The 23,189-nt window shown below is 28.3% G+C and overlaps 1 protein-coding gene across 1 annotated transcript in view; it reads right to left on the bottom strand.

Annotated features, from left to right (window-relative positions):
* Positions 1 to 241: 241 nt before the first annotated feature.
* LOC142349504 (uncharacterized) overlaps positions 242 to 23,189 on the bottom strand; it is a 60,860-nt gene continuing 37,912 nt past the window's right edge. The window contains exon 3 of the mRNA XM_075401103.1: positions 242 to 1,425. Within this exon, the coding sequence (XP_075257218.1) occupies positions 390 to 1,425 (1,036 nt within the window). The 3' untranslated portion in view covers positions 242 to 389. The remainder of the gene's footprint in view (positions 1,426 to 23,189) is intronic.

The following is a 23,189-nucleotide window of genomic DNA, read 5'->3' on the forward strand; positions in this document are numbered from 1 at the left end:
TACTGTTTTAGTTTAGCTTCATGAATTATTTGCTAGTTTTATCAGGTTGCCTGATTTCAGCATTTAATTTTGAACAATTTGAGAGATGCTCTAGTTGGCGCAACAAAAGTTATTTAATGTGTGCCATTTGGTTTATCCCATTATAACCCGTAATATGGTATGCCTGCGGTAATAGGGGATGGAGAGGCTCTTCTGTAATGGGAAAGACCCATATCATTCGAGTCTCTGAAAACGACACCGATCAAATTCGCATAATTTTAAAATTCATATGATTTTCAGTCAAGTCTTAGATTTTTCATTGTTATATTGGACTGCTTTAAGTGCTTAAAACCATTGTTAGAAATTTTGTACGTTGTTTTGACTCAATTGGCGAGTAATCAAAATGACAATCAGCAACTGTCGAGAATATCGTACCACCATTGAATGTCGAGGTAGTCCTCTTTTTCCTGTTGCCTCAATTGAAGGCCTGATAAGATGCTAATGAAGGTCTCGGGTAGGGTCTTTGTTAGGTCACCATCAGTCGCACCTTCCGATGGACTTCTGATCTCACAGTTATCGTATCTGCTTCGGCGCCGCATCAACATTCGGGGCGGTGGTTCTGGTTTCCTAATCTGGTCGTTCTCCGGAGGTTCGTCTTCGTTTGGAGGGTTCAAGTCTTTTTCGTCCTCCACCTCGTCTGTGAACTCCAAAAGGTGGATTCGTTTTGAGGAGCTTACAAACTCCCATCGCAGTCCTGCGGCGCCGGAATTGGGTTGGTAGACAAATATAAAAATTCTTCTAAGAATTCGCCCCAGAGCAAAGAAAAGGTTGATATGATTCACTGCAGAAACTGAACTTGTGTTTGTTTTATCTTCAAAGTTTATCTGCAGAAATACTAAAACCTTGTGAGAATTTTGGATCCATTTCGGAACCTCTTTCTCGCGATAAACATGAACTGGATTCAGGTCGGCATCGTTGATCACACGCTGTTCGCGACATTTTACAATTAAACTGTCGACATTCAGTGCTTTGGCAATGTGCATAACTCTTTCTAATTCCGCTGATTCGTCAGGTAGTTCGCACTCTTCCGGGTTACGTAAAAAGTCCACCAATACCTCAAACTCCGGCTCGTCGTAATTTCCGACCGGGAGAAAACCATTCTGTATCTGGAATTTCATATCCCCATTTAGCATCTTGCTAATATCATTCTTCGGGCAATTATCACCCAGAAATACTTTTTTCGGAATCAGGAGCCGTTTCTCGCCTAGCAGAATTGGCACATCGTCGAAAGCGGATAAATTTTTCTTTGCCTGTGTATCAGATTCTGATCTTTGTCGTCCGAATTTGTACTCTTGTTCCTTGACGGCTGCAGCTTGTTGCTTTGCCATATCTGCACGTTCTTCTTCAAACTTCTCAGCGTGACTGGCTAGTTGGCGCTCTTTCTCGCTGAAAATGGCAATACGGTTGAATTGAATGACTTCTGATTTACGATTTTCAATAAAGTTTTGTTTTAGAAAACCCAGGATAGAAAAAAATATAAGCAGAGTACTGGAAACAACTCGGAGACTCGTGCATATTTAATTATAGAAATAATGTTACCGAATACGAACAAAAATTAAAATTGTTGCACAATTCTGTTCTTGCGAAATTCTTGGATTTTTTCGTTTGCCCCCCCCCCCCCCCCGTAATACATTTTTCACCCCCCCCCCCCGATACAGAGTAAGTGCCATTACAGAGTAAACCATGGCACGAGTAAATCATTTTTACAGAGTAAAAATATGAAAAATATGGCACGTGCGTCTGTCTGGGATTGGCAGGATACGGACGCACTATGCGGGGGGGGGGGGGGGGGGGGGGAGGGGAGCACAAACGGAAATGCAGTGATAAACACAGACCCATTTAATTGATTTTTAGCACCATTATGTATACGATTTTGTTGATTTATTCTTGTGTTAATATTGAATATATTGACAAAGTCGTACAGCAAGAAACTGTACTTTAAAAAAAAAGTGGTAAAAAAAGTTTTTGACGCCAGAAAAACAAAAAAGATATATAAATTTTTGGCATCATATTATGGTGAAACCTAAATCTAATGGTTTAAACTAACTTTTGATTTTTATTTTTAGTGAGTCAAAAATTCCTACAAAAAGTGCAAACAGTCGTTCAAAATTGCAAGTTGAATAAAAAAATGTTTTCAACGCCAGAAAAATACGTTTTCGACACATTGAAATTAACAAAAAAACCATTAAATTTTTGGATTCATGTTCTAATGGAACATAATTCTAATAACTCAATCATTTTTGAATTAGTTTTGAGTGATTCAAAGAAGTCGTTTAAGTTTTTGGCTTCATATTCTGATGAAACCGAAACTATACTGATTAGAACCCATTCCTGAAGTAATTTTGACCGAGTGTTAACCATCAGAAATACATTTAACCAAACGAAACTCAGATAAATTCAGTCAAAAGAACTGAAATTTCTTGCCGTCGCCAGCACAAAACAAAAATTGTTTTCAAACATTATCATAATCATAAAAAAGACGTAAGAAATTTTTTGTTTTCTTATCATCGAAAAATTTTGTTTTCAGAAAGAGAACTCAGACGCCATCTCAATTATTTATGAGAAAGAGTTACAATCGCAGAGATTACGTCATCTCAATGGCCACAAAAATCACAAGACCATCCATACTGAAAAAAAATTTGACAAAAAAATAATATCTAAAAAAGATAAACAATTCAACTTCGACAACTATTTAAGCTTCCAGTGGATTATTAAAGTTGGTCAACGTTTTGACACCTTCCTGTAAATTTTCTAAACGCATCTCGTTAAAAAAGCAGAAAACATAAATTTTTGATTTTGCCCACAAAACACTCTTAAAAAGGTTTGAAACTTCTAAACTTCTAAAAAAATTGTGAAAGATATTCATTATCAAAATTGAATGGTTTGAATTGTACGGTTGTAATTTTTTTGATTTTTGGACAACGATCAAATGAAACCTTACACATTTCTTCACAACAAAGTTTTTCTGGCTGTGGATCTCTAAGCCGTTTTCACCCTTTGTAAAGAGCCTCAACGCCTTCAGCAGCAACATTCAGTCAAAGCAGCAGGAAGCGCAAGAAAATCAGTAGTGAACGCCACATCAACGTGTTTAAAGCCACTGTCGTACACTGTAAATTTAGGTTAACAGTTTTGAACATCGCGTTCGCTTTGCAAGTTATCGGAAAAAATTTTGCTTTGTGAGTGGGAGTTGCAGTTTTACAACTTTATATTCGCAGACTAAAAACACTGACAGTTCATCGCTGACTGAAATTGTCCTTAGAAATTAGAACTGAGTAGAAGACTATATTGTGCATATAGAACCGATGGAATACCACGATCATTTGAAAAAACAAAAGGTACACGGGCACCTTCCGTAGTAAAACTCCTCAAAAAATCATAGATAAAGAAAACATCAACCACACTTACAAAACAACGATTAACTCAAACTATTCAGCCAATTATTAGGATTCCTACAAAATCGTTGAATTATTGAATTCATGCGGACCAGTCCTCAACCAACCATCATTTTCAGCATTTCCTGTGTTCGCTGGGAAGGTTTTACATTTTGATTAAAAATAAAATTCGACGGCACCACAACAATATTAATTTCAACTCAGATTAACAACAGACAACACACCCAACAAAACATTTTCATCACAAACAAGTGATTAGGAGTTCAAAGATTGCCTGGCACAATTCAGCTTCCACCTTAAAAAGAAAGCCATCTCAGTACACAAAAGAGTCCATAAAAGTTTTTAGTTAAATCGTTTTTAGTTTACCTCCAGAGTATTCAAGTTCAGTCCAATTTTTACAGCGAGCCTCCTTTCTGTAGCGGAGTGTTGGAGCTGAAGCTTCAATTTTAGTTTCGTTGATTCATTATTTGACCTAATGTTCCATAATTTCTTTCTAACTTTTGCCTCCATGTTACCTGACTGTTTTTTTTTAACGCAGAAACCTTCTCAAATGAACCTTGTAAGCTAGTCAGTCAACAATTATAAGCACTGTTTCACCGTTAGCACCGTTATCCGCGAAAATCTGATCTTCAAATAAATTGAAATAAGTTGAACTTATATTTTATAAAAAGAAGTAATAATGGTACATGAATATGGCCGGGACGCATTTCTGGCGTAAATAATATTTACTTCAATTGTGCCTGCTTATGAAGACGCACCCTATTTTTGCACTCACATTTTTAATTCCCGCTGACTTGTTCATACTCAGTGAACTTTTTTCTGTCATATTTCTGATAATTTTTCTGAAGTCCAGTTGTCTCTGACCTCTCCTTTAAACGAACACTGATTAGGCCCTAGCCGCGCAAATAGAATCACACACTATATAAAATCGTTTACCGTTCAGAATAAGCTCAGCTGCCCGACCTTGGAAAACTTGATAGGATGAAATCAAATGAATAATTATTTTAACAGAATGTTATTAGACGGACGTAAGGATCTGTTATATTGTGATACATTCGCAAATCGAAACAATTCAATCAGTTAGAAAGATTTGAAACACCTGAATTATTCTGAGATAAACTGGTCCAATTGAATATCTGCCTTATCTTGGAGTGTCAAGAGTAATTTTAATTCACATCGGAAACGAACATCATATTATCATCAACACAACAACAACTACTGCAAATCCATCTATCATCCCCAAAACGGAATCAACCTATTGAGAACGGTAATACCTCAAAAAGATAGATTAGATAAATTGATTTGGAAGAAACGATCAAAAAACAGAAAGAAAAAGCAAGAAATCGAAGAAATAAGGTTAGTAGTGTTGTCATGTTGTCTTGTTGATTTAACTAATAATAGTGTTACTCGTGCGGTTTTTTCCTTGATCTTAATTTTACTCCGTCAAATCCAATAATATTCGTATTTTTGAACTCGCTGCTTCTTGAGTCGGTTTTAGAGATTTAATTATCTTGGAACTGACGATTGAAGCTGCTGATTGTAAAGATCTCAATTTAATTAATGCAATCAACAAAGTAGTTTTCCGCAATAATTGCTTTGATTTAGTCATTTTCAGTTGATTATTCTAGAAGAAATAACTGACGGTGTTAATTTACTGAAAGTTATCTTGATTCCTTTTGTCCTCAACCGTTCACTTGACGCTATTGATAGCAAACATGTAATTTATTTTGAATTTTAGTTTTCTCAAGTTGCCTGTTTTCTCAATTATGGAAAAGCAAGTATATTTTTGTTTTGAAATTAGTGCTTTTGGTACATAAACTTCTTCCTGAAAAACACAAACACTTCAACTGCGCGAAGACATCCGATTTTCTTGAAAGAAACATGAGTCAAGACACCGACTAAGAATTGAGTGAACCGACTGTATTGATTAATAAAGCAGTGATGAAATAACTAACGATGAAATATGGGAATGCGAATTGTTGAGCAACGAAAAACAAGAAGTGCTGCCAACTTTAAAATTTTAGAGCAAAACATCCTCTTCTTTTAATTTGCAACTGAAGACTCATCCCGTAATCCAGCAACAAACACAGCTTAATAAAGGAATAAAATGAGGATGTGCTGTTTTAAGTCCAGTAAACGAAATTTCACTAAAACCAGCTGTGGTGTAATCAATTGATGAGAGCATTCAAAAATCCAATACTAGCCTTATTCAAACTATCAAGGAAACTAATCGCAGCGAAAAGAGCGGGACGATTGACGAAATAGTTGGCAAACATGTAAATTAACTGAGATCAGAAAAGCAGTGCCAGCTGCATATACAAGCTGCGGCGCCAAATTAAAAACGCTCTCGGAAACAGAAATTCCGGAAACCTACAATAGAAGGGACACTATTAAAATCTTTGGGTTACAAGCAATACATCCTGAATCTTATCAGGAAACGGCCAATTTGCTCAGAGAACTAACTTCCGAAATTGACATTCAATTAGAGGAAGGAGACATTTCGATTGCACATCGGGTGCTATCAAAAAGTGACAACAAACTAATAATTGTCAAGTTTACTCTACGTCTCTGAAAGATTAACAGGATCAGAAATAAACGAAATTTGAGGTCTTCCAGCAAATTTGGAAATGTACGAAATTACGAAGACCTGAGTCAAGCGCGTTTGAGTTTTTTTGAAATTTGATGAAAACTGATCCGAGAATCGAAAACGCACGGTCGAGAGATGGTGTAATTCAGTGATCACTATGAAGCCGGAGTAAGTCTTGACTACAATGTTGATTTGATGCTGAATTTTTTCAATCAGTCGATGCTTTCCTCAGAAACAAATTACGATCGCACTATTTCCGAAGCCAACTAAATGAAAAAAAAGAATTGATTCTCATCAAAACGAACAGACGTTTTTTTTCGTTAAAGTCAAAGTCCAAATCATTAAGGAACGCAAAACAAGTGGTGATGTATTACTCTTTGTTGAAATTGATATAAAGGTTTACAACCCACCCAGAATAAAAAAATTGACTTCATTGAAAAATTCAATCGATTTCTAGAAAACTTTTACTTAAACTGCATTGAAGCGAAGAGTTTTAATATATACAACCACTTGTAGCAACAACTGAGACCTTAAGCTCAAAAACATGTCTAAGTAGCTATATGTGAGCAGGACATTGGAGGGGGGTGGGTAAAAGGACATGCCTATGTATAAAGATTACGTATAGCCCATTTTCATCAATTTTGCAAAGACGTACCTAAAAAAAGTGAGAGAACAATAGACCTGTCATCTTATCATAATTAACCACCAGGGGGAAATGCGTCCAACTTTGATAATTGATTTTGCATTCTAATGCACTTCAGATAATCTTAACTGCATAATAAGTTCGATCTGCAGAACTTAATTTGAAGCACTTCATTTACGCATAATTTTTCAATTATCAATTATTTGATTTTTCGATTATTAAGGAAGTTTTGTTTGCAATAATTGAAAATTATTGGAGGTTTTTCAAAAAACCTCTTTTAAAAGTTTTTTTTGAAAAATTCATTTTCTTAAATCTTTTTTAGCCCTCATGATTTGAAAGCATGCAAGAAACCAATTTTTTGGAAGTTTATTTTGGTAGTTTTTTGTTTTCTTTCTCGGTAGTTTCAGTTTCAAACACCCAAAACCGTAAACAAATTTTTCACATAAAGTTGTTCAAATATTCGATTAAAGTTTTTTTAACGCGCGATTTCAATAAAAAAAGACTAGAGCACAGAAAACCATCACTGAAAATATTTTGTTTTTTCTTAGTTTTAGATTCTGAAACTTCCACCTAAAAACTTTTGATGGAAAATGTAAGTTACAGTACAATTCTATAGGGTATTTTTCGCAGTGGAATTCACTGATGGTAATTGCAAGGTCAATGATAGTATTGTTTTGGGTTCTTTTTAGTTTTAGTTTCTCAAGCTTCAAAGTACGAAACAAGTTTTTCGAGAAAGGTTTGCTGTATTAACTGTCTATAGTTTCTGTATATACAAAGCATTTGATGGTGATTTGTTTAACGCTAAGAGGTTACCATTTTTAGTTTTTCCGAAGTTTCATCTTCTGAAACCTGAAACCTCAAACTATATCTTTGGAATTGCGTGTTACAGTACATCTTCATAGCTTAACTTTTAATGCAGATTCCAATGAACATAGTTTAAAAGTCTTGAAAAGGTGACAACTTTGTTTTTTTTAATTTTAGATTCTCAAACCTGAAACCAAAATTTATTTTTTGAAGCTATATGATCCAAAGCACTTTTATATGGATTTTAACGTAATATTCAAAGACGACAAAAAAAAATTGATGGAGACCACCAAGTAATTGCTTCTCTTCAGTTTTCCAAAAAATTTTCCAATTTAAACAATTCTTACCAAAAAATACAATTCTAGCAAAAAATAACCCATTGTTGCCAAAAATACTCAATTAATGCCAAAAAATTCAATGCATCTAAAAAAACCATTTCAAGCCGCGAACTAACCAATTCCTGCTAGAAATACCATATTTCAACCCATAAATACCCCTTCAATACCTAAAAATTACCCAATATAGGCCCAGAAATAACCAATTATTTCCCAAGATAACCTATTGCAACTTAAAAATAAACATTTTTATCCCAGAATAACTCAATTCTTAACAGAAATTTGCAATTTTGACCACAAAATACCCAATTTTTGCCATAAAATGTCCAATTCCTGGCAAAAAACGCCCATTTCTTGTCCAAAAATGCCCAATTTTTGCCAGAAAAACTAATTCTTGGCAGAAATTACCCACTTCATGGCAAAAATTACCCAATTCTTGTCAAAAAACCTACTTCTTTGCAAAAATACCCAATTTTTACCAAAAAACCCCATTTCTTGACACAAAGTACCCAATTCGTGCTATAAAATGCCCAATTCTTTCCAATAAATTACCCAACTATTGCCAAAAAAAAATTTTGCCAACTATTGCCAAGAAAAGAAATTTTGCAAAAAATTACCCAACTATTGCCAAACAATACACAAATCTTGGCAGAAAAAACCCCATTCTAGGAAAAAACACTCCATTGTTGCCATCTTGGCAGAAACACCCAATTCATGACACAAAAGACCCAATTATTGCCACAAATACCCAAATATTGCCAAAAATACCAAATTATTGCCAAAAAGAACCAATTCTAGCTGAAAAACATTCCTTTCTTTTCCAGAATTAAACAATTTTCAGCAAAACATACCCAATTCTTACCAAAATCTGCTCTATTTTGCCGAAAATACCTAATTCCTGCCAAAAAGAACCCAGTTCTAAGAAAATCGGCCTAATACTGGCCACACGAAAACACACAAATCTTGCCGAAAAACAACCATTTTCACCACAAAGTTGCTAACTCTTGCCAAAAAATACCCAAATCCACCCAATTTTTGAGTAATGTCAAATTTTCTTAAATTGTAAGAAAAAAAAACAAAATTTTATCAATTATTTATCTAAAATATATTAAAAATTGGACAATCTTGCCATCACCTGTATTTATCTAAATACCTCCTGACAATCCAGATATTTAGCGACATTACAAACATCAACTTTTGACGTCTTTTTTTGAAGATGATTCTTCTTAGGTGATCGATATAAATCTAATGAGCACAAATTTGTCACGAAATGTTGAATATTGTCCAAAATTAGTCATTAAATGTACCAGATTAATCATAGTATTTTAACATTTACGTTTTACTATCTTCACAATCACAAACAATTAGGTGGTCTCATCCTTGTAGGAGGGGCACTGACCTCTTTGGAACAAAATTTAGTCGAGCTACGTCATATGATTGCTACAATTACGGATACCTAGGTGTTTTATGAGGTCACTGAACTCATGTGAACAAAAATTTATCCATACTACTTACAATATGATGGTTATTCCTAATTTATCAAAGCATGCACAGCTCACGTGATTGAAGACTTACTCATAATAATGTAATAATTACGTCACTATTGCGTCATAGTGATGTCATTTTTTATTATAGTGTACAAACAAAATTTCAACTCTTTGTACTTCTTTTCCTCCTTGCACAACTCAACTATTTTTAATTTTTTCATTCTTCCCTGGAGACAATTTCAATCTCATTTTGCGAAGCTAAGTTTTCAACTATAAATTTTTCAGTGAAGATTCCACATCTCCGTGACATCCTTTTTCCTCTTACCAGGTAAGTCACTTCTGTTATAAAATATGAAAACAGACCAGAAAAAACGATTAAATGGCTATTATAATCGTCGAACTCATTCGCTAATAGCATAATAATTCTCCAGAGAAGAAGATTTTGCATTATCTTTAGCTTGAGTTCATTTAAGAGTTCAAAAGTCCTTTCTCAAAAAAGTCTGGAATAATGAATATCAAATCTGTGAAATTGAACGAAAATCTCAAGGCCCACTTCTTCGTCCTATCAATGATAATGTAGCGATCATAAAGGAGAGGAAAATGTGCTTCGGCTGGGTAGCAAATCATCTATTCTCAATTCCGAGGCAACTTCTGGTCTTCATTATTGCATTCGAGACTTTGCCTGAAGGCTCGGTACCATCCAAACAGACAACTTTAGACTTCTACAACAACCACAACGACAGCACAATTTTACACTTCTCAGACAACATGGAACCAATTAACCAGTCCATTCTCAATTCTTTGATAATGAATTGTCTTATAGAACAATGTATGAAAATCAACTGGAGCTTTTTGAGGAGGAGAGTCAAAATAACATCCTGTGGAGTGTGTCTGACGAGTTTGAAAACATACAGGAACAAAAAATTGATCGTGATTATCACGAGAGGGAAAATGGTGCATTGACAGAGTATTATTGCAAGTATAGAAGAAGAGAACACACTTGACCCCAAATTTGGCAACAAAAACTTTGACAAGGCAGTCCCATTTTCGTGTTTTTCTACAGAAACTGGACAAGATACAATGAATGATGTACAGGGGGCATCGACTGTTAAAAATGTTTCACTCAAGTCTGCCAAAATCATCCTTAGTACAGTAGTAAATGTATATGCAGATTACCAAGATCATATTTTCCCTAAAGAGGAAATGGGAAATTATCTGAAAAAAATTGCCTCAAATCTGAGCAACCGGTGTTTTGTATACAAAAGATTGTCAAGAGAAGGGTTCCTGCTGTCAATAACCCCGAGAAGGTGGGAAGTAAAAAAACAAGATGGTGATGAAAGTGCAGGCAAAACATGTCCTCCATCGCGCAAATTGAGACGAGCTGCTGAGTTATATGGTAACAAAAACTGTTACTGATTATTGGCTTATATTTACTGTATAATTTCAGATCTAAAATTAGTATTTTCGGAGAAGAATTGCATGTATGCTTTTGATTTGAATTGATACTTTGATACTAATATGTAATTGTTTTAAATGCGTTTTCATAATCAATTTTTATTAAAAATTCAACTTTTTCTCAACGATTGCTTGTTTTTGTAAAATCTATATGTTCAAAAAGGCCGGTTGGCGTCTAAAATTGCTTGTTTTAGCTTGGTTTTTTAGGCTTCTGCAATGCACTCGCCGCAGCTGCTTTGAATTGTTTGTTCAGAATTCTGTTAATGCTCGCCGCGAACGAGATCAGAACAGAGAGTCAACTGTCGTAGTAGAGACTATTAATTTGATTGGAAATGGCTAACCTGGTTATCAGATAATGAACTGCAGTCGACATACGAATACAAAATATGTGAAACGTTTTCCTGTGGATAGGTTTATTAACAACAAGTTTTTCAAGTCCTTGAATGAGTTGCCAGACCAGATCTATGAGGTAGTAATGAGCAAGACATTTTTTCAATCCTCCTGCACGCTAAACTTACCATGTTGCAACTTAATTACAATTTCTTCTCTTTCTGCAATGCAAACAAATATGAGTTGATTGAAACGGAAACTGATAGTCTTTACGTGGCACTTCGCGAGGAAAAGTTTGAAGATATCAGTCGACCAGAAAAGCGATTATTGTGATACTGGATGATGCAAAGCGATTGCAGTGATAATTTGGCAGCAAACTCACGCAGCAATTTTCCCAAGAGAATGCTGCAATAAGCATGCTGCCTTTGATAAGAGATTATCTTGTCTTTATGAAGAAGAATTTTTGATAAATAATTTTTAGATTTAGATACACATACAAATCATTAAGTAGAAAATTTACAATTTTTTTTGAAAGTTTCAAAATCATTTGCATTATTTTTGACTGTTTTTAAAAAATATATAGTTTTGTTAGACTAATTTTTTGAAAAGTCGTTTTTTTACATAAGGTGTTTTATAGCAGATGTACTTTTTGATGTTCTTTTGTTTTTCGTTTTTCCTTTTGTCAGTTTTGTAATTTTTTAATGTCAAATTTTGAAATTAATTATTTTTGTAGTGAAAGTGTAGTTTTTTTCTGTAGAAAAAAATGTAGTTTTACTTAAAATTTTTTTTTCAAAAACGTTGTTTTTTACATAACATTTTTAATAAAAATGTAAATTATGATAATTTTTTTCTTTTTTTCTATTTATCAGCTTTTGAATTTTTTTATGTAAAATATTGAACCTTGTGATTTTTTTTGAAAAGAAATCTTGTTTTACCATAATATTTTTTTGATTTCGTTTTTGCTTAAAGTTTTTAGTGAAAAAAAGTAAGTTTTGTTGTTTTTTATTTTTCAATTTTTCAGTTTTTGACTTTTTTAATATAGATTTTCCATATTTTTTTTTGAAAAAAAAACTTTTATTAAAAAAATGTCTTTTTTCATAGTGTTTTGAACAAGAAATGTAAATCTTTGTTTATTTTTTCGTTTTTCCATCATTCAGTTTTTGAAGTTTTTTTCATGTAAAATTCTAAATTTATTTTTTTTTGAAACAAATGTTTTCGTAGAATAGTTTTTTGTTCAAAATTGTTGTTTTTTACATAAGGTTTTAAACAAAAAATGCAATTTTTGTTGTTTCTGTTTTTTCTATTTTTCCATTTTTCAGTTCATAATGTTTTTATGTAAAATTTTTAGTTTGCTCAAATTTGTTTTTGAATAAAAGCTTTACGAAAATTATTTTCTTTTTCAAAAATGCCATTTTTTATATAAGGTTTTTATCAAAAATTGCAATTTGTTTTCTTTTGTTTTTCTCTTCTTCCATTTTTCAATTTTTGATTTTTGAAATTTTTTATGTATTGTTTTTAATTGAATATTTTTTTTTAAAAAAATGCTTTTTTACTAAAATTTTTTTGTTTAAAAAATGCTTTTTTACATAAGTTTTTTAACAAAAAATGTGAATTTTGCTGTTTTCCATTTTTCTGTTTTTCCATTTTTCAGTTTTTGAAGTTTTGTTCATCTAAAAGTTTCAATTTAATTTTTTTTAAAATGATTGATTTACTAGAATAGTTTTTCTTTCAAAAATGCGGTTTTTTACATAAGGTTTTAAACAAAAAATACAATTTTTGTTGTTTTTGATTTCTCTATTTTTTAATTTTCCTGTTTGGAAGTTTTTTGTGTAAAGCCTTTAAAAGAAATTTTTTTTAAAATTTTTTTTAAAAAAAAACAGTTTTTTTCAAAATTGTCGTTTTTCACATAATGTTTTTTTACAAAAAAATGTAACTTTTGATGTTTTTTTCTAATTCTATTTTTCCACTTTTTTCAGCTTTTTTAGTTTTTTTGCAATTTTGTTAACGCAGTAGAAAATATTAACAATCAGTTTTTTACAATTATGGAGAATTTTACGCGACAACTGTATCCAGTGGTTTACTCTGAAGTATGTTTGTCGTGAGACGTTTTGTAAATCTGAATTTCTTAAGCGGAATATGATATTACCCAAATGTAATTGTTTTCAATGGAAAATTAAAAGAATTAAATTTGTCAAGAAAAGATTGATTTAATATAGATTTCCGCAAAGTTTATCAATAAGCTCTCCATAATTGTCAAAAATTGATTTTTACAATTTTTGATTGCGTTAAAAAAGTTGCCAGAAACTTGAAAAGCTAAAAAATGGAAAAAAAAGAATAGGAAAGAACATCAAAATTTACATTTTTTGTTAAAAACACTATGTAAAAAACGACCTTTATGAAAAAAAGTGTTTTAGTAAAAAAATGTTTTTCGAAAAATTAATTCAATCAAAAAATTGAAAAAAAAGCTTCAAAAACTGAAAAAAGGAAAAATAGAAAAATAAAAAACATAAAATGCTTTTTTTGTTCAAAAAAACCTTATGTAAAAAACGACATTTTTGAAAGAAAAACTATTCTAGTAAAACATTCTTTTTTTTAAAAAAATAAATTGAAAATTTTACATGAAAAAAACTTCAAAAACTTAAAAATGGAATAATAGAAAAATCAAAAACAGCAAAACTTACATTTTTGTTGAAAACATTATGTAAAAAACGGCATTTTTGAAAAAAATATTTTATTAAAACAACAATTTTAAAAAACAATTTTTGAATTGTTAATGATACATAGAAACACTTCAAAAACTGAAAAAGAGAATTTAATAAGAAGAAAAAGACCGAAATTGCATTTTTTGTTAAATACCTTATGTAAAAAACGGCATTTGTTGAAAAAAATAACTCTAGGAAAACAATTTTCATGAAAAAATTGATCAAACTAAAAATTTTACATAAAAGACATTAAAAACTGAAAAATGAAAAAAATAGAAAAACGACATACAACAAAAATTGCTTTTTTTGTTTAAAACCTTATGTAAACACGACATTTTTGAAAGAAAAACTAATCTAGTGAAACTACTTTTTAAAAATAAAATTGAATTGAATATTTTACATGAAAAAAACTTCAAAATCTGAAATTGGAACAACAGAAAATTCAAAAACAGCATAATTTACATTTTTTATTGAAAACCTTAGGTAAAAAACGACATTTTTGAAAAAAAAATATTTAAATAAAACAAAATTTTTTTAAAAAAACATTCAATTGAAAATAATGCATAAAATACTTCAATTACTGAAAAATGGAAGAACAGAAAATGAAAAAAAACAGAATTTGCTTTTTTGTTAAAAAAATTATGTAAAAAACGGCTTTTTTGAAAAAAAAACACTAGTAAAACAATTTTCATGAAAAAATTGATCAAACTAAACATCAAAATTTCATTTTTTGTTGAAAACCTGAGGTAAAAAACGACATTTTTGAAAAAAAAAAATTTAAATAAGACAATATTTTTTTACAAAAAACATTCAATTGAAAATAATGCATAAAATACTTCAAACACTGAAAAATGGAAGAACAAAAAATGAAAAAAAAACAGAAATTGTTTTTTTTTTTGTTAAAAAACTTATGTAAAAAACGGCATTTTTGAAAATAAAATAATTCTAGTAAAAAAATTTTCTGGAAAATTATTGATCAAACTAAAATTTTTACACAAAAATTATTAAAAACTGAAAATTGGAAAAATAGAAAAACGAAAAACAACAAAAATTCCCTTTTTTGTATAAAACCCTATGTAAAAAACCGTCATTTTTGAAAGAAAAACTATTCTAGTGAAACTTTCTTCTAAAAAAATTGAATTGAAAATTTTACATGAAAAACACTTCAAAATCTGAAAATGGAATAACAGAAAATTCAATAACAGCAAAATTTACGTTTTTTGTTGAAAACCTTAGGTAAAAAACGGCATTTTTGAAAAAAAATATTTTAGTGAAACAATATTTTTTTAAAAAAATTCTTCAATTGAAAATAATACATAAAATCTTCAAAAACTGAAAAATGGAAGAACAGAAAAAGAAAAGAAAACAGAAATTAATTTTTTGTAAAAAAACTTATGTAAAAAACGGCTTTTTTGAAAAAAAAAACACTAGTAAAACAATTTCATGGAAAAATTGATCAAACTAAACATCAAAATTTACATTTTTTGTTGAAAACTTGAGGTAAAAAACGGCATTTTTGAAAAAAATATATTTTAGTAAAACAATATTTTTTTAAAAAAAATTCTTCAATTGAAAATAATACATAAAATCCTCAAAAACTGAAAAATGGAAGAACAGAAAAAGAAAAGAAAACAGAAATTAATTTTTTGTAAAAAAACTTATGTAAAAAACGGCTTTTTTGAAAAAAAACACTAGTAAAACAATTTTCATGAAAAAATTGATCAAACTAAACATCAAAATTTCATTTTTTGTTGAAAACCTGAGGTAAAAAAAGACATTTTTGAAAAAAAATATTTAAATAAAACAATATTTTTTTTAAAAAAAAAATTCAATTGAAAATAATGCATAAAATACTTCAAACACTGAAAAATGGAAGAACAAAAAATGAAAAAAAAACAGAAATTGTTTTTTTTGTTAAAGAACTTATGTAAAAAACGGCATTTTTGAAAATAAAATAATTCTAGTAAAAAAATTTTCTGGAAAATTATTGATCAAACTAAAAATTTTACATAAAAATTATTAAAAACTGAAAATTGGAAAAATAGAAAAACGAAAAACAACAAAAATTCCCTTTTTTGTATAAAATCCTATGTAAAAAACCGTCATTTTTGAAAGAAAAACTATTCTAGTGAAACTTTCTTTTAAAAAAATTGAATTGAAAATTTTACATGAAAAACACTTCAAAATCTGAAAATGGAATAACAGAAAATTCAATAACAGCAAAATTTACGTTTTTTGTTGAAAACCTTAGGTAAAAAACGGCATTTTTGAAAAAAAATATTTTAGTGAAACAATATTTTTTTAAAAAAATTCTTCAATTGAAAATAATACATAAAAAACTTCAAAAACTGAAAAATGAAAGAACAGAAAAAGAAAAAAAAACAGAAATTGCCTTTTTGTTAAAAAACTTATGTAAAAAAGGGCATTTTTGAAAAATAAACACTAGTAAAACAATTTTCATGAAAAAATTGATCAAATTAAACATCAAAATTTACATTTTTTGTTGAAAACCTGAGTTAAAAAACGGCATTTTTGAAAAAAAATTTTTAATAAAACATTTTTCAGTTTTTGAAGTATTTTATGTATTATTTTCAATTGAATGTTTTTTTTTAAATGTTGTTTTATAAAAATATTTTTTCAAAAATGCCGTTTTTTACCTAAGGTTTTCAACAAAAAATGTTTATTTTGCTGTTTTTGAAATTTCTGTTATATAGAATAGTTTTTCTTTCAAAAATGTCGGGTTTACATAAGGTTTTAAACAAAAAAAGCAATTTTTGTTGTTTTTCATTTTTTCTATTTCTTTCATTTTTCAGTTTTTAATGTTTTTTTTTGAAAAATTTTTAGATTGAACAATTTTTTCATAAAAATTGTTTTGTTAGATATATAATTTTTCAAAAAAGGCGTTTTTTTACCTAAGTTTTTAAACAAAAAAAGCAATTTCTGTTTTTTTTTCTTTTTCTGTTCCATTTTTCAGTTTTTGAGGTATTTTATGTATTATTTTCAATTGAATAATCTTTTTTAAAAAATATTGTTTTACTAAAATATTTTTTTTTTCAAAAATGGCCGTTTTTTCCTAAGGTTTTCAACAACAAATGTAAAATTTGCTGTTATTGAATTTTCCGTTATTCCATTTTCAGATTTTAAAGTTTTTTTCATACAAAATTTTCAGTTCTTTTTTTTTGAAAAAGAAAGTTTCACTAGAATAGTTTTTCTTTCAAAATGTCGTTTTTACATAAGGTTTTAAACAAAAAATGCAATTTTTGTTGTTTTTCATTTTCCAGTTTTTAATGTTTTTTATGCAAAAATTTTAGTTTAATCAATTTTTTCCTAAAAATTCTTTTACTAGAGTTTTTTTTTCAAATTTGCCGTTTTTTACATAAGTTTTAAGCAAAAAATGCAATTTCTGTTTTTTTTCTTTTTCTGTTCCATTTTTCAGTTTTTGAATTATTTTATGTATTATTTTCATTTGAATAATTTTTCAAAAAAATATTGTTTTACTAAATATATTCATTTCAAAAATGGCCGTTTTTTTCTTAAGGTTTTCAACAGTAAATGTAAATTTTGCTGTGATTGTATTTTCTGTTATTCCATTTTCAGATTTTAAAGTTTTTTTCATATGAAATTTTCAATTCTTTTTTTTGAAAAAGAAAGTTTCGCTAGAATAGTTTTTCTTTCAAAATGTCTTTTTTACATAAGGTTTTAAACAAAAAATGCAATTTTTGTTGTTTTTCATTTTTCTATTTTTTCATTTTCCAGTATATAATGTTTTTTATGGAAAAATTTTAGTTTAATCAATTTTTTCCTAAAAATTGTTTTACTAGAGTTATTTTGTTTTCAAAACTGCCGTTTTTTACATATGTTTTTAAACAAAAAATACAATTTCTGTTTTTTTTTCTTTTTCTGTTCCATTTTTCAGTTTTTGAATTATTTTATGTATTATTTTCATTTGAATAATTTTTCAAAAAAATATTGTTTTACTAAATATATTCATTTCAAAAATGGCCGTTTTTTTCTTAAGGTTTTCAACAATAAATGTAAATTTTGCTGTGATTGTATTTTCTGTTATTCCATTTTCAGATTTTAAAGTTTTTTTCATATAAAATTTTCAGTTCTTTTTTTTTGAAAAAGAAAGTTTCACTAGAATAGTTTTTCTTTCAAAATGTCGTTTTTACATAAGGTTTTAAACAAAAAATGCAATTTTTGTTGTTTTTCATTTTCCAGTTTTTAATGTTTTTTATGCAAAAATTTTAGTTTAATCAATTTTTTCCTAAAAAATGTTTTACTAGAGTTTTTTTTCAAATTTGCCGTTTTTTACATAAGTTTTTAAGCAAAAAATGCAATTTCTGTTTTTTTTCTTTTTCTGTTCCATTTTTCAGTTTTTGAATTATTTTATGTATTATATTCATTTGAATAATTTTTCAAAAAAATATTGTTTTACTAAATATATTCATTTGAAAAATGGCCGTTTTTTTCTTAAGGTTTTCAACAATAAATGTAAATTTTGCTGTGATTGTATTTTCTGTTATTCCATTTTCAGATTTTAAAGTTTTTTTCATATGAAATTTTCAATTCTTTTTTTTTGAAAAGAAAGTTTCGCTAGAATAGTTTTTCTTTCAAAATGTCTTTTTTACATAAGGTTTTAAACAAAAAATGCAATTTTTGTTGTTTTTCATTTTTCTATTTTTTCATTTTCCAGTATTTAATGTTTTTTATGGAAAAATTTTAGTTTAATCAATTTTTTCCTAAAAATTGTTTTACTAGATTTATTTTGTTTTCAAAACTGCCGTTTTTTACATATGTTTTTTAACAAAAAATACAATTTCTGTTTTTTTTTCTTTTTCTGTTCTTCCATTTTTCAGTTTTTGAAGTATTTTATATATTATATTAAATTGAATAATTTCTTAAAAAAATATTGTTTTGCTAAAATATTTTTTTTCAAAAATGCCGCTTTTTACATAAGATTTTCAAACAAAAATGTAAATTTTGCTGTTATTGAATTTTCTGTTGTTCGATTTTCAGATTTTGAAGTTTTTTTCATGTAAAATTTTCAATTCAATTTTTTTTTAATAAGAAAGTTCCACTCGAATTGTTTTTCTTTCAAAAATTTTGTTTTTGACATAAGGTTTTGTACAAAAAATGCATTTTTTGTTGTTTTTTATTTTTCTTTTTTCTTTTTTTCAGTTTTTGAATTATTTTATGTATTATTTTCATTTGAATAATTTTTCAAAAAAATATTGTTTTACTAAATATATTCATTTCAAAAATGGCCGTTTTTTTCTTAAGGTTTTCAACAATAAATGTAAGTTTTGCTGTGATTGTATTTTCTGTTATTCCATTTTCAGATTTTAAAGTTTTTTTCATATGAAATTTTCAATTCTTTTTTTTTGAAAAGAAAGTTTCGCTAGAATAGTTTTTCTTTCAAAATGTCTTTTTTACATAAGGTTTTAAACAAAAAATGCAATTTTTGTTGTTTTTCATTTTTCTATTTTTTCATTTTCCAGTATTTAATGTTTTTTATGGAAAAATTTTAGTTTAATCAATTTTTTCCTAAAAATTGTTTTACTAGAGTTATTTTGTTTTCAAAACTGCCGTTTTTTACATATGTTTTTTAACAAAAAATACAATTTCTGTTTTTTTTTCTTTTTCTGTTCTTCCATTTTTCAGTTTTTGAAGTATTTTATATATTATATTAAATTGAATAATTTCTTAAAAAAATATTGTTTTGCTAAAATATTTTTTTTCAAAAATGCCGCTTTTTACATAAGATTTTCAAACAAAAATGTGAATTTTGCTGTTATTGAATTTTCTGTTGTTCGATTTTCAGATTTTGAAGTTTTTTTCATGTAAAATTTTCAATTCAATTTTTTTTTAATAAGAAAGTTCCACTCGAATTGTTTTTCTTTCAAAAATTTTGTTTTTGACATAAGGTTTTGTACAAAAAATGCATTTTTTGTTGTTTTTTATTTTTCTTTTTTCTTTTTTTTCAGTTTTTGAATTTTTTTATGTGAAATTATTAATTGAAGTATTTTGTTGAAAATTTTTTTTACCAAAACACTTTTTTTTTCATAAAGGTCGTTTTTTACATAATGTTTTTACCAAAAAAATGTAAGTTTTATGGTTCTTTCCTATTCTATTTTTCTATTTTTTAGCTTTTCATGTTTCTGGCAACTTTTTTAACGCAGTCGAAAATTTTAAAAATCGATTTTTTACAATTATGGAGAACTTTGCGGAAATCTATATTAAATCAAGCTTTTGATGACAAATTTAATTCTTCAATTTTTCATTGAAAACAATTACATTTGGGTATTATCATATTCCGTTTAAAAAATTCAGATTTACACAACGTCTCATGACAAACATACTTCTGAGTAAACCCCTGGATACAGTTGTCGCGTAAAGTTCTCCATAATTGTAAAAAATTGATTGTTAAAATTTTCTACTGCGTTAAAAAAATTGCAAAAAACTTCAAAAGCTGAAAAAGTGGAAAAGTGGAATTAGAAAAAACATCAAAACTTAAATGTTTTGTTAAAAAAATTATTTAAAAAACGACCGTTTTGAAAAAAAAAATGTTTTTTTAAAACAATTTTTTTTTCAAAAAACTCACTTTTAAAAACTTTAAACAAAAAACTTCAAAAACTTGAAAACAAAAAATAGAAAAAGCACAAACAACAAACATTGTATTTTTTGTTTAAAACCTTATGTAACAACGGCATTTTTGAAAGAAAAACTACTCTACTAAAACAACCATTTTTTAAAAAATAAATCGAAAATTTTACATCAAAAAACTCCAAAAACTAAAACATGGAATAATAGAAAAATCAAACAGCAAAACTTACATTTTTTTGAATACTTTATGTAGAAAATGGCATTTTTGAAAAAAAAATTATTTTTGTAAAACAACATTTTTAAAAAAAACAATTATTCAATTGAAATAATACATAAAACAAAACTTCAAAAACTAAAAAAATGGAAGAACATAAAATGAAAAAGACAAAAGTTGCATTTTTTGTTCAAAAACTTATGTAAAAAACAGCATTTTTGAAAAACAATAATTCTAGTAAAACATTTTTTTCAAAAAAAAATTGATCAATTTAAAAATTTCACATGAAAAAACTTAAAAAACTGAAAAGTGGAAAAACAGAAAATTATAAATCAACAAAAATTGCAGTTTTTGAGTAAAACCTTATGTAAAAAATGACATTCTTGAACGAAAATTTTTTCTTGTAAAACATTTTTTTCAAAAAAAATTTAAAATAAAAAATTTAGGTAAAAAAAACGTCAAAAACTGAAAAATGGAAAAACAGAAAAACGAACAAAAACAACAAAAATTGCTTTTTATGTTTAAAACCTTATATAAAGAACGACATTTTTGAAAGAAAAACTATTCTAGTAAACTTTTTTTTTTTAAAAAAAACTTCAATTGAAAATGTTACATGACAAAAACTTCAAAATCTTAAGATGGAATAACAAAAAATTCAAAAACAGCGAAAATTTTGTTTTTTGTAGAAAACCGTAGGTAAGAAATGGCATTTTTGAAAAACAATAATTCTAGTAAAACATTTTTTTGGAAAAAAAATGATCAAATTGAAAATTTAAAAAAAAACTTTAAAAACTGAAAAATTGAATTTAAAATATAAAATTGAATTTAAAATATCTTTTTAATTTCAAAAAGAGATTGAATTAAAAATCTTAAATAAAAAAATTCAAAAACTAAAAAAATGGAGAAATGGAAAGTTCGAAAAACGACAAAATTTAAATTTTTTGCTGGAAATCTTATGTTAAAGAGGACATTTTTGAAAAAAAATGATTCAGTAAAACTGCGTTTTTTTATTCAAAAAAAACAAAAATTTAACAGTTTTACATTAAAAAATTTCAAAGGCTTATGAATAGTAAAAAAGATAAATAAAATCAGCGTTAAAACATTTTTTTCAAAGATTAATTAATTTTGTAAATCTCACATTAAAAAATTTCAAAAAGTGACAAATGCGTTGCGTCGTTCAGTATCACAATAATCACTTTTCTGATCGGCTGATATCGTCAAGTTTTTCCCCACGAAGTGCCATGTAAAGACTATCATTATCCGTTTCAATCAACTCATATTTGTTTGGATTGCAGAAAGAAAAGATATTGTAATTAAGTTGCCAGATTGTAATTTTGGCGTGCAGGAGGATCAGAGGAAATGTCTTGCTCATTTCTGCCTCAAAGCTGGTCTGGCAACTCATTCAAGGACTGGAAAAACCTGTTGTTTAAAAATATATCCTCGTGAACACTTTTCACTGATTTTTGTATTCGTACGTCGACTGCAGTCCATTATCTGATAAACAGATGAACTATTTCCAATCAGCTTTATAGTCTCCGCAACGACAGTTGTTTCTTTGTTTTGATCTCATTCGCGGCGAGCATCAACAGTATTCTGAACAAACAATTCAAAGCAGCAGCGGGGATTGCATTGCAGAAGCCTAAAAAACGAAGCTAAAACAAGCAATTTTAGATTCTAACCGGATTTTGAAGAAAACAGATATAACAAAAATAAGCAATCAAAAGTTTGAAATCAAAACTGAATTTCTAATAAAAATTGATTATGAAAGAGCATTTTAAAATTTAATTACATATTAGTTTCAAAACATCATTTCAAAAGCATACATGACATTCATCTCAGAAAATACTAATTTTGGGACTGTAATTGTACAGGAAATATAAACTAATAATCAGTCACGGTTTTTGTTACCATATAACTAAGCAGCTCGTCTCAATTTGCGCGATGGAGGACATATTTTGTCTGCGCTTTCATCACCATCTCGTTTTTTTTACTTCCCACCTTCTCGGGGTTATTGACAGCAGGAACCCTTCTCTTGACAGTCTTTTGTGTACTCCGGTTGCTCAGATTTGAGGCAATTTTTTTAAGATAATTTCTCATTTCCTTTTTAGGGAAATTATGATCTTGATAATCTGCATATACATTGGCTTCTGTACTAAGGATGATTTTGGCAGACTTGAGTGAAACATTTTTAACAGTCGATGCCCCCTGTACTTCATTCATTGTATCTTGTCCAGTTTCTGTAGAAAAACACGAAAATCGGACTGCCTTGTCAAAATTTTTGTTGCCAAGTTTGGGATCAAGTGTGTTCTCTTCTTCTATATTTGCAATAATCCTCTGTCAATGCAATATTTTCCCTCTCGTGATAATCACGTCATTAATTTTTTGTTCCTGTAAATTTTCAAACTCGTCAGACACGCACCACAGGAGTTTAAGTTGACTCTCCTCCTCAAAATCCCCAGCTGATTTTCATACATTGGTCTATAAGACAACTTATTATCACAGAATTGCGCACGGACTGATCTACTTAGATCCATGTTGTCTTAGACGTTTAAAGTTATGTTTTCGTTGTGGTTGTTGTAGAAGTCTAAAGATGTC

The sequence above is a fragment of the Convolutriloba macropyga genome, chromosome 1, assembly GCF_964194025.1.
Source record: "Convolutriloba macropyga chromosome 1, txConMacr16.3, whole genome shotgun sequence".
Lineage (NCBI taxonomy): Eukaryota > Metazoa > Xenacoelomorpha > Acoela > Convolutidae > Convolutriloba > Convolutriloba macropyga.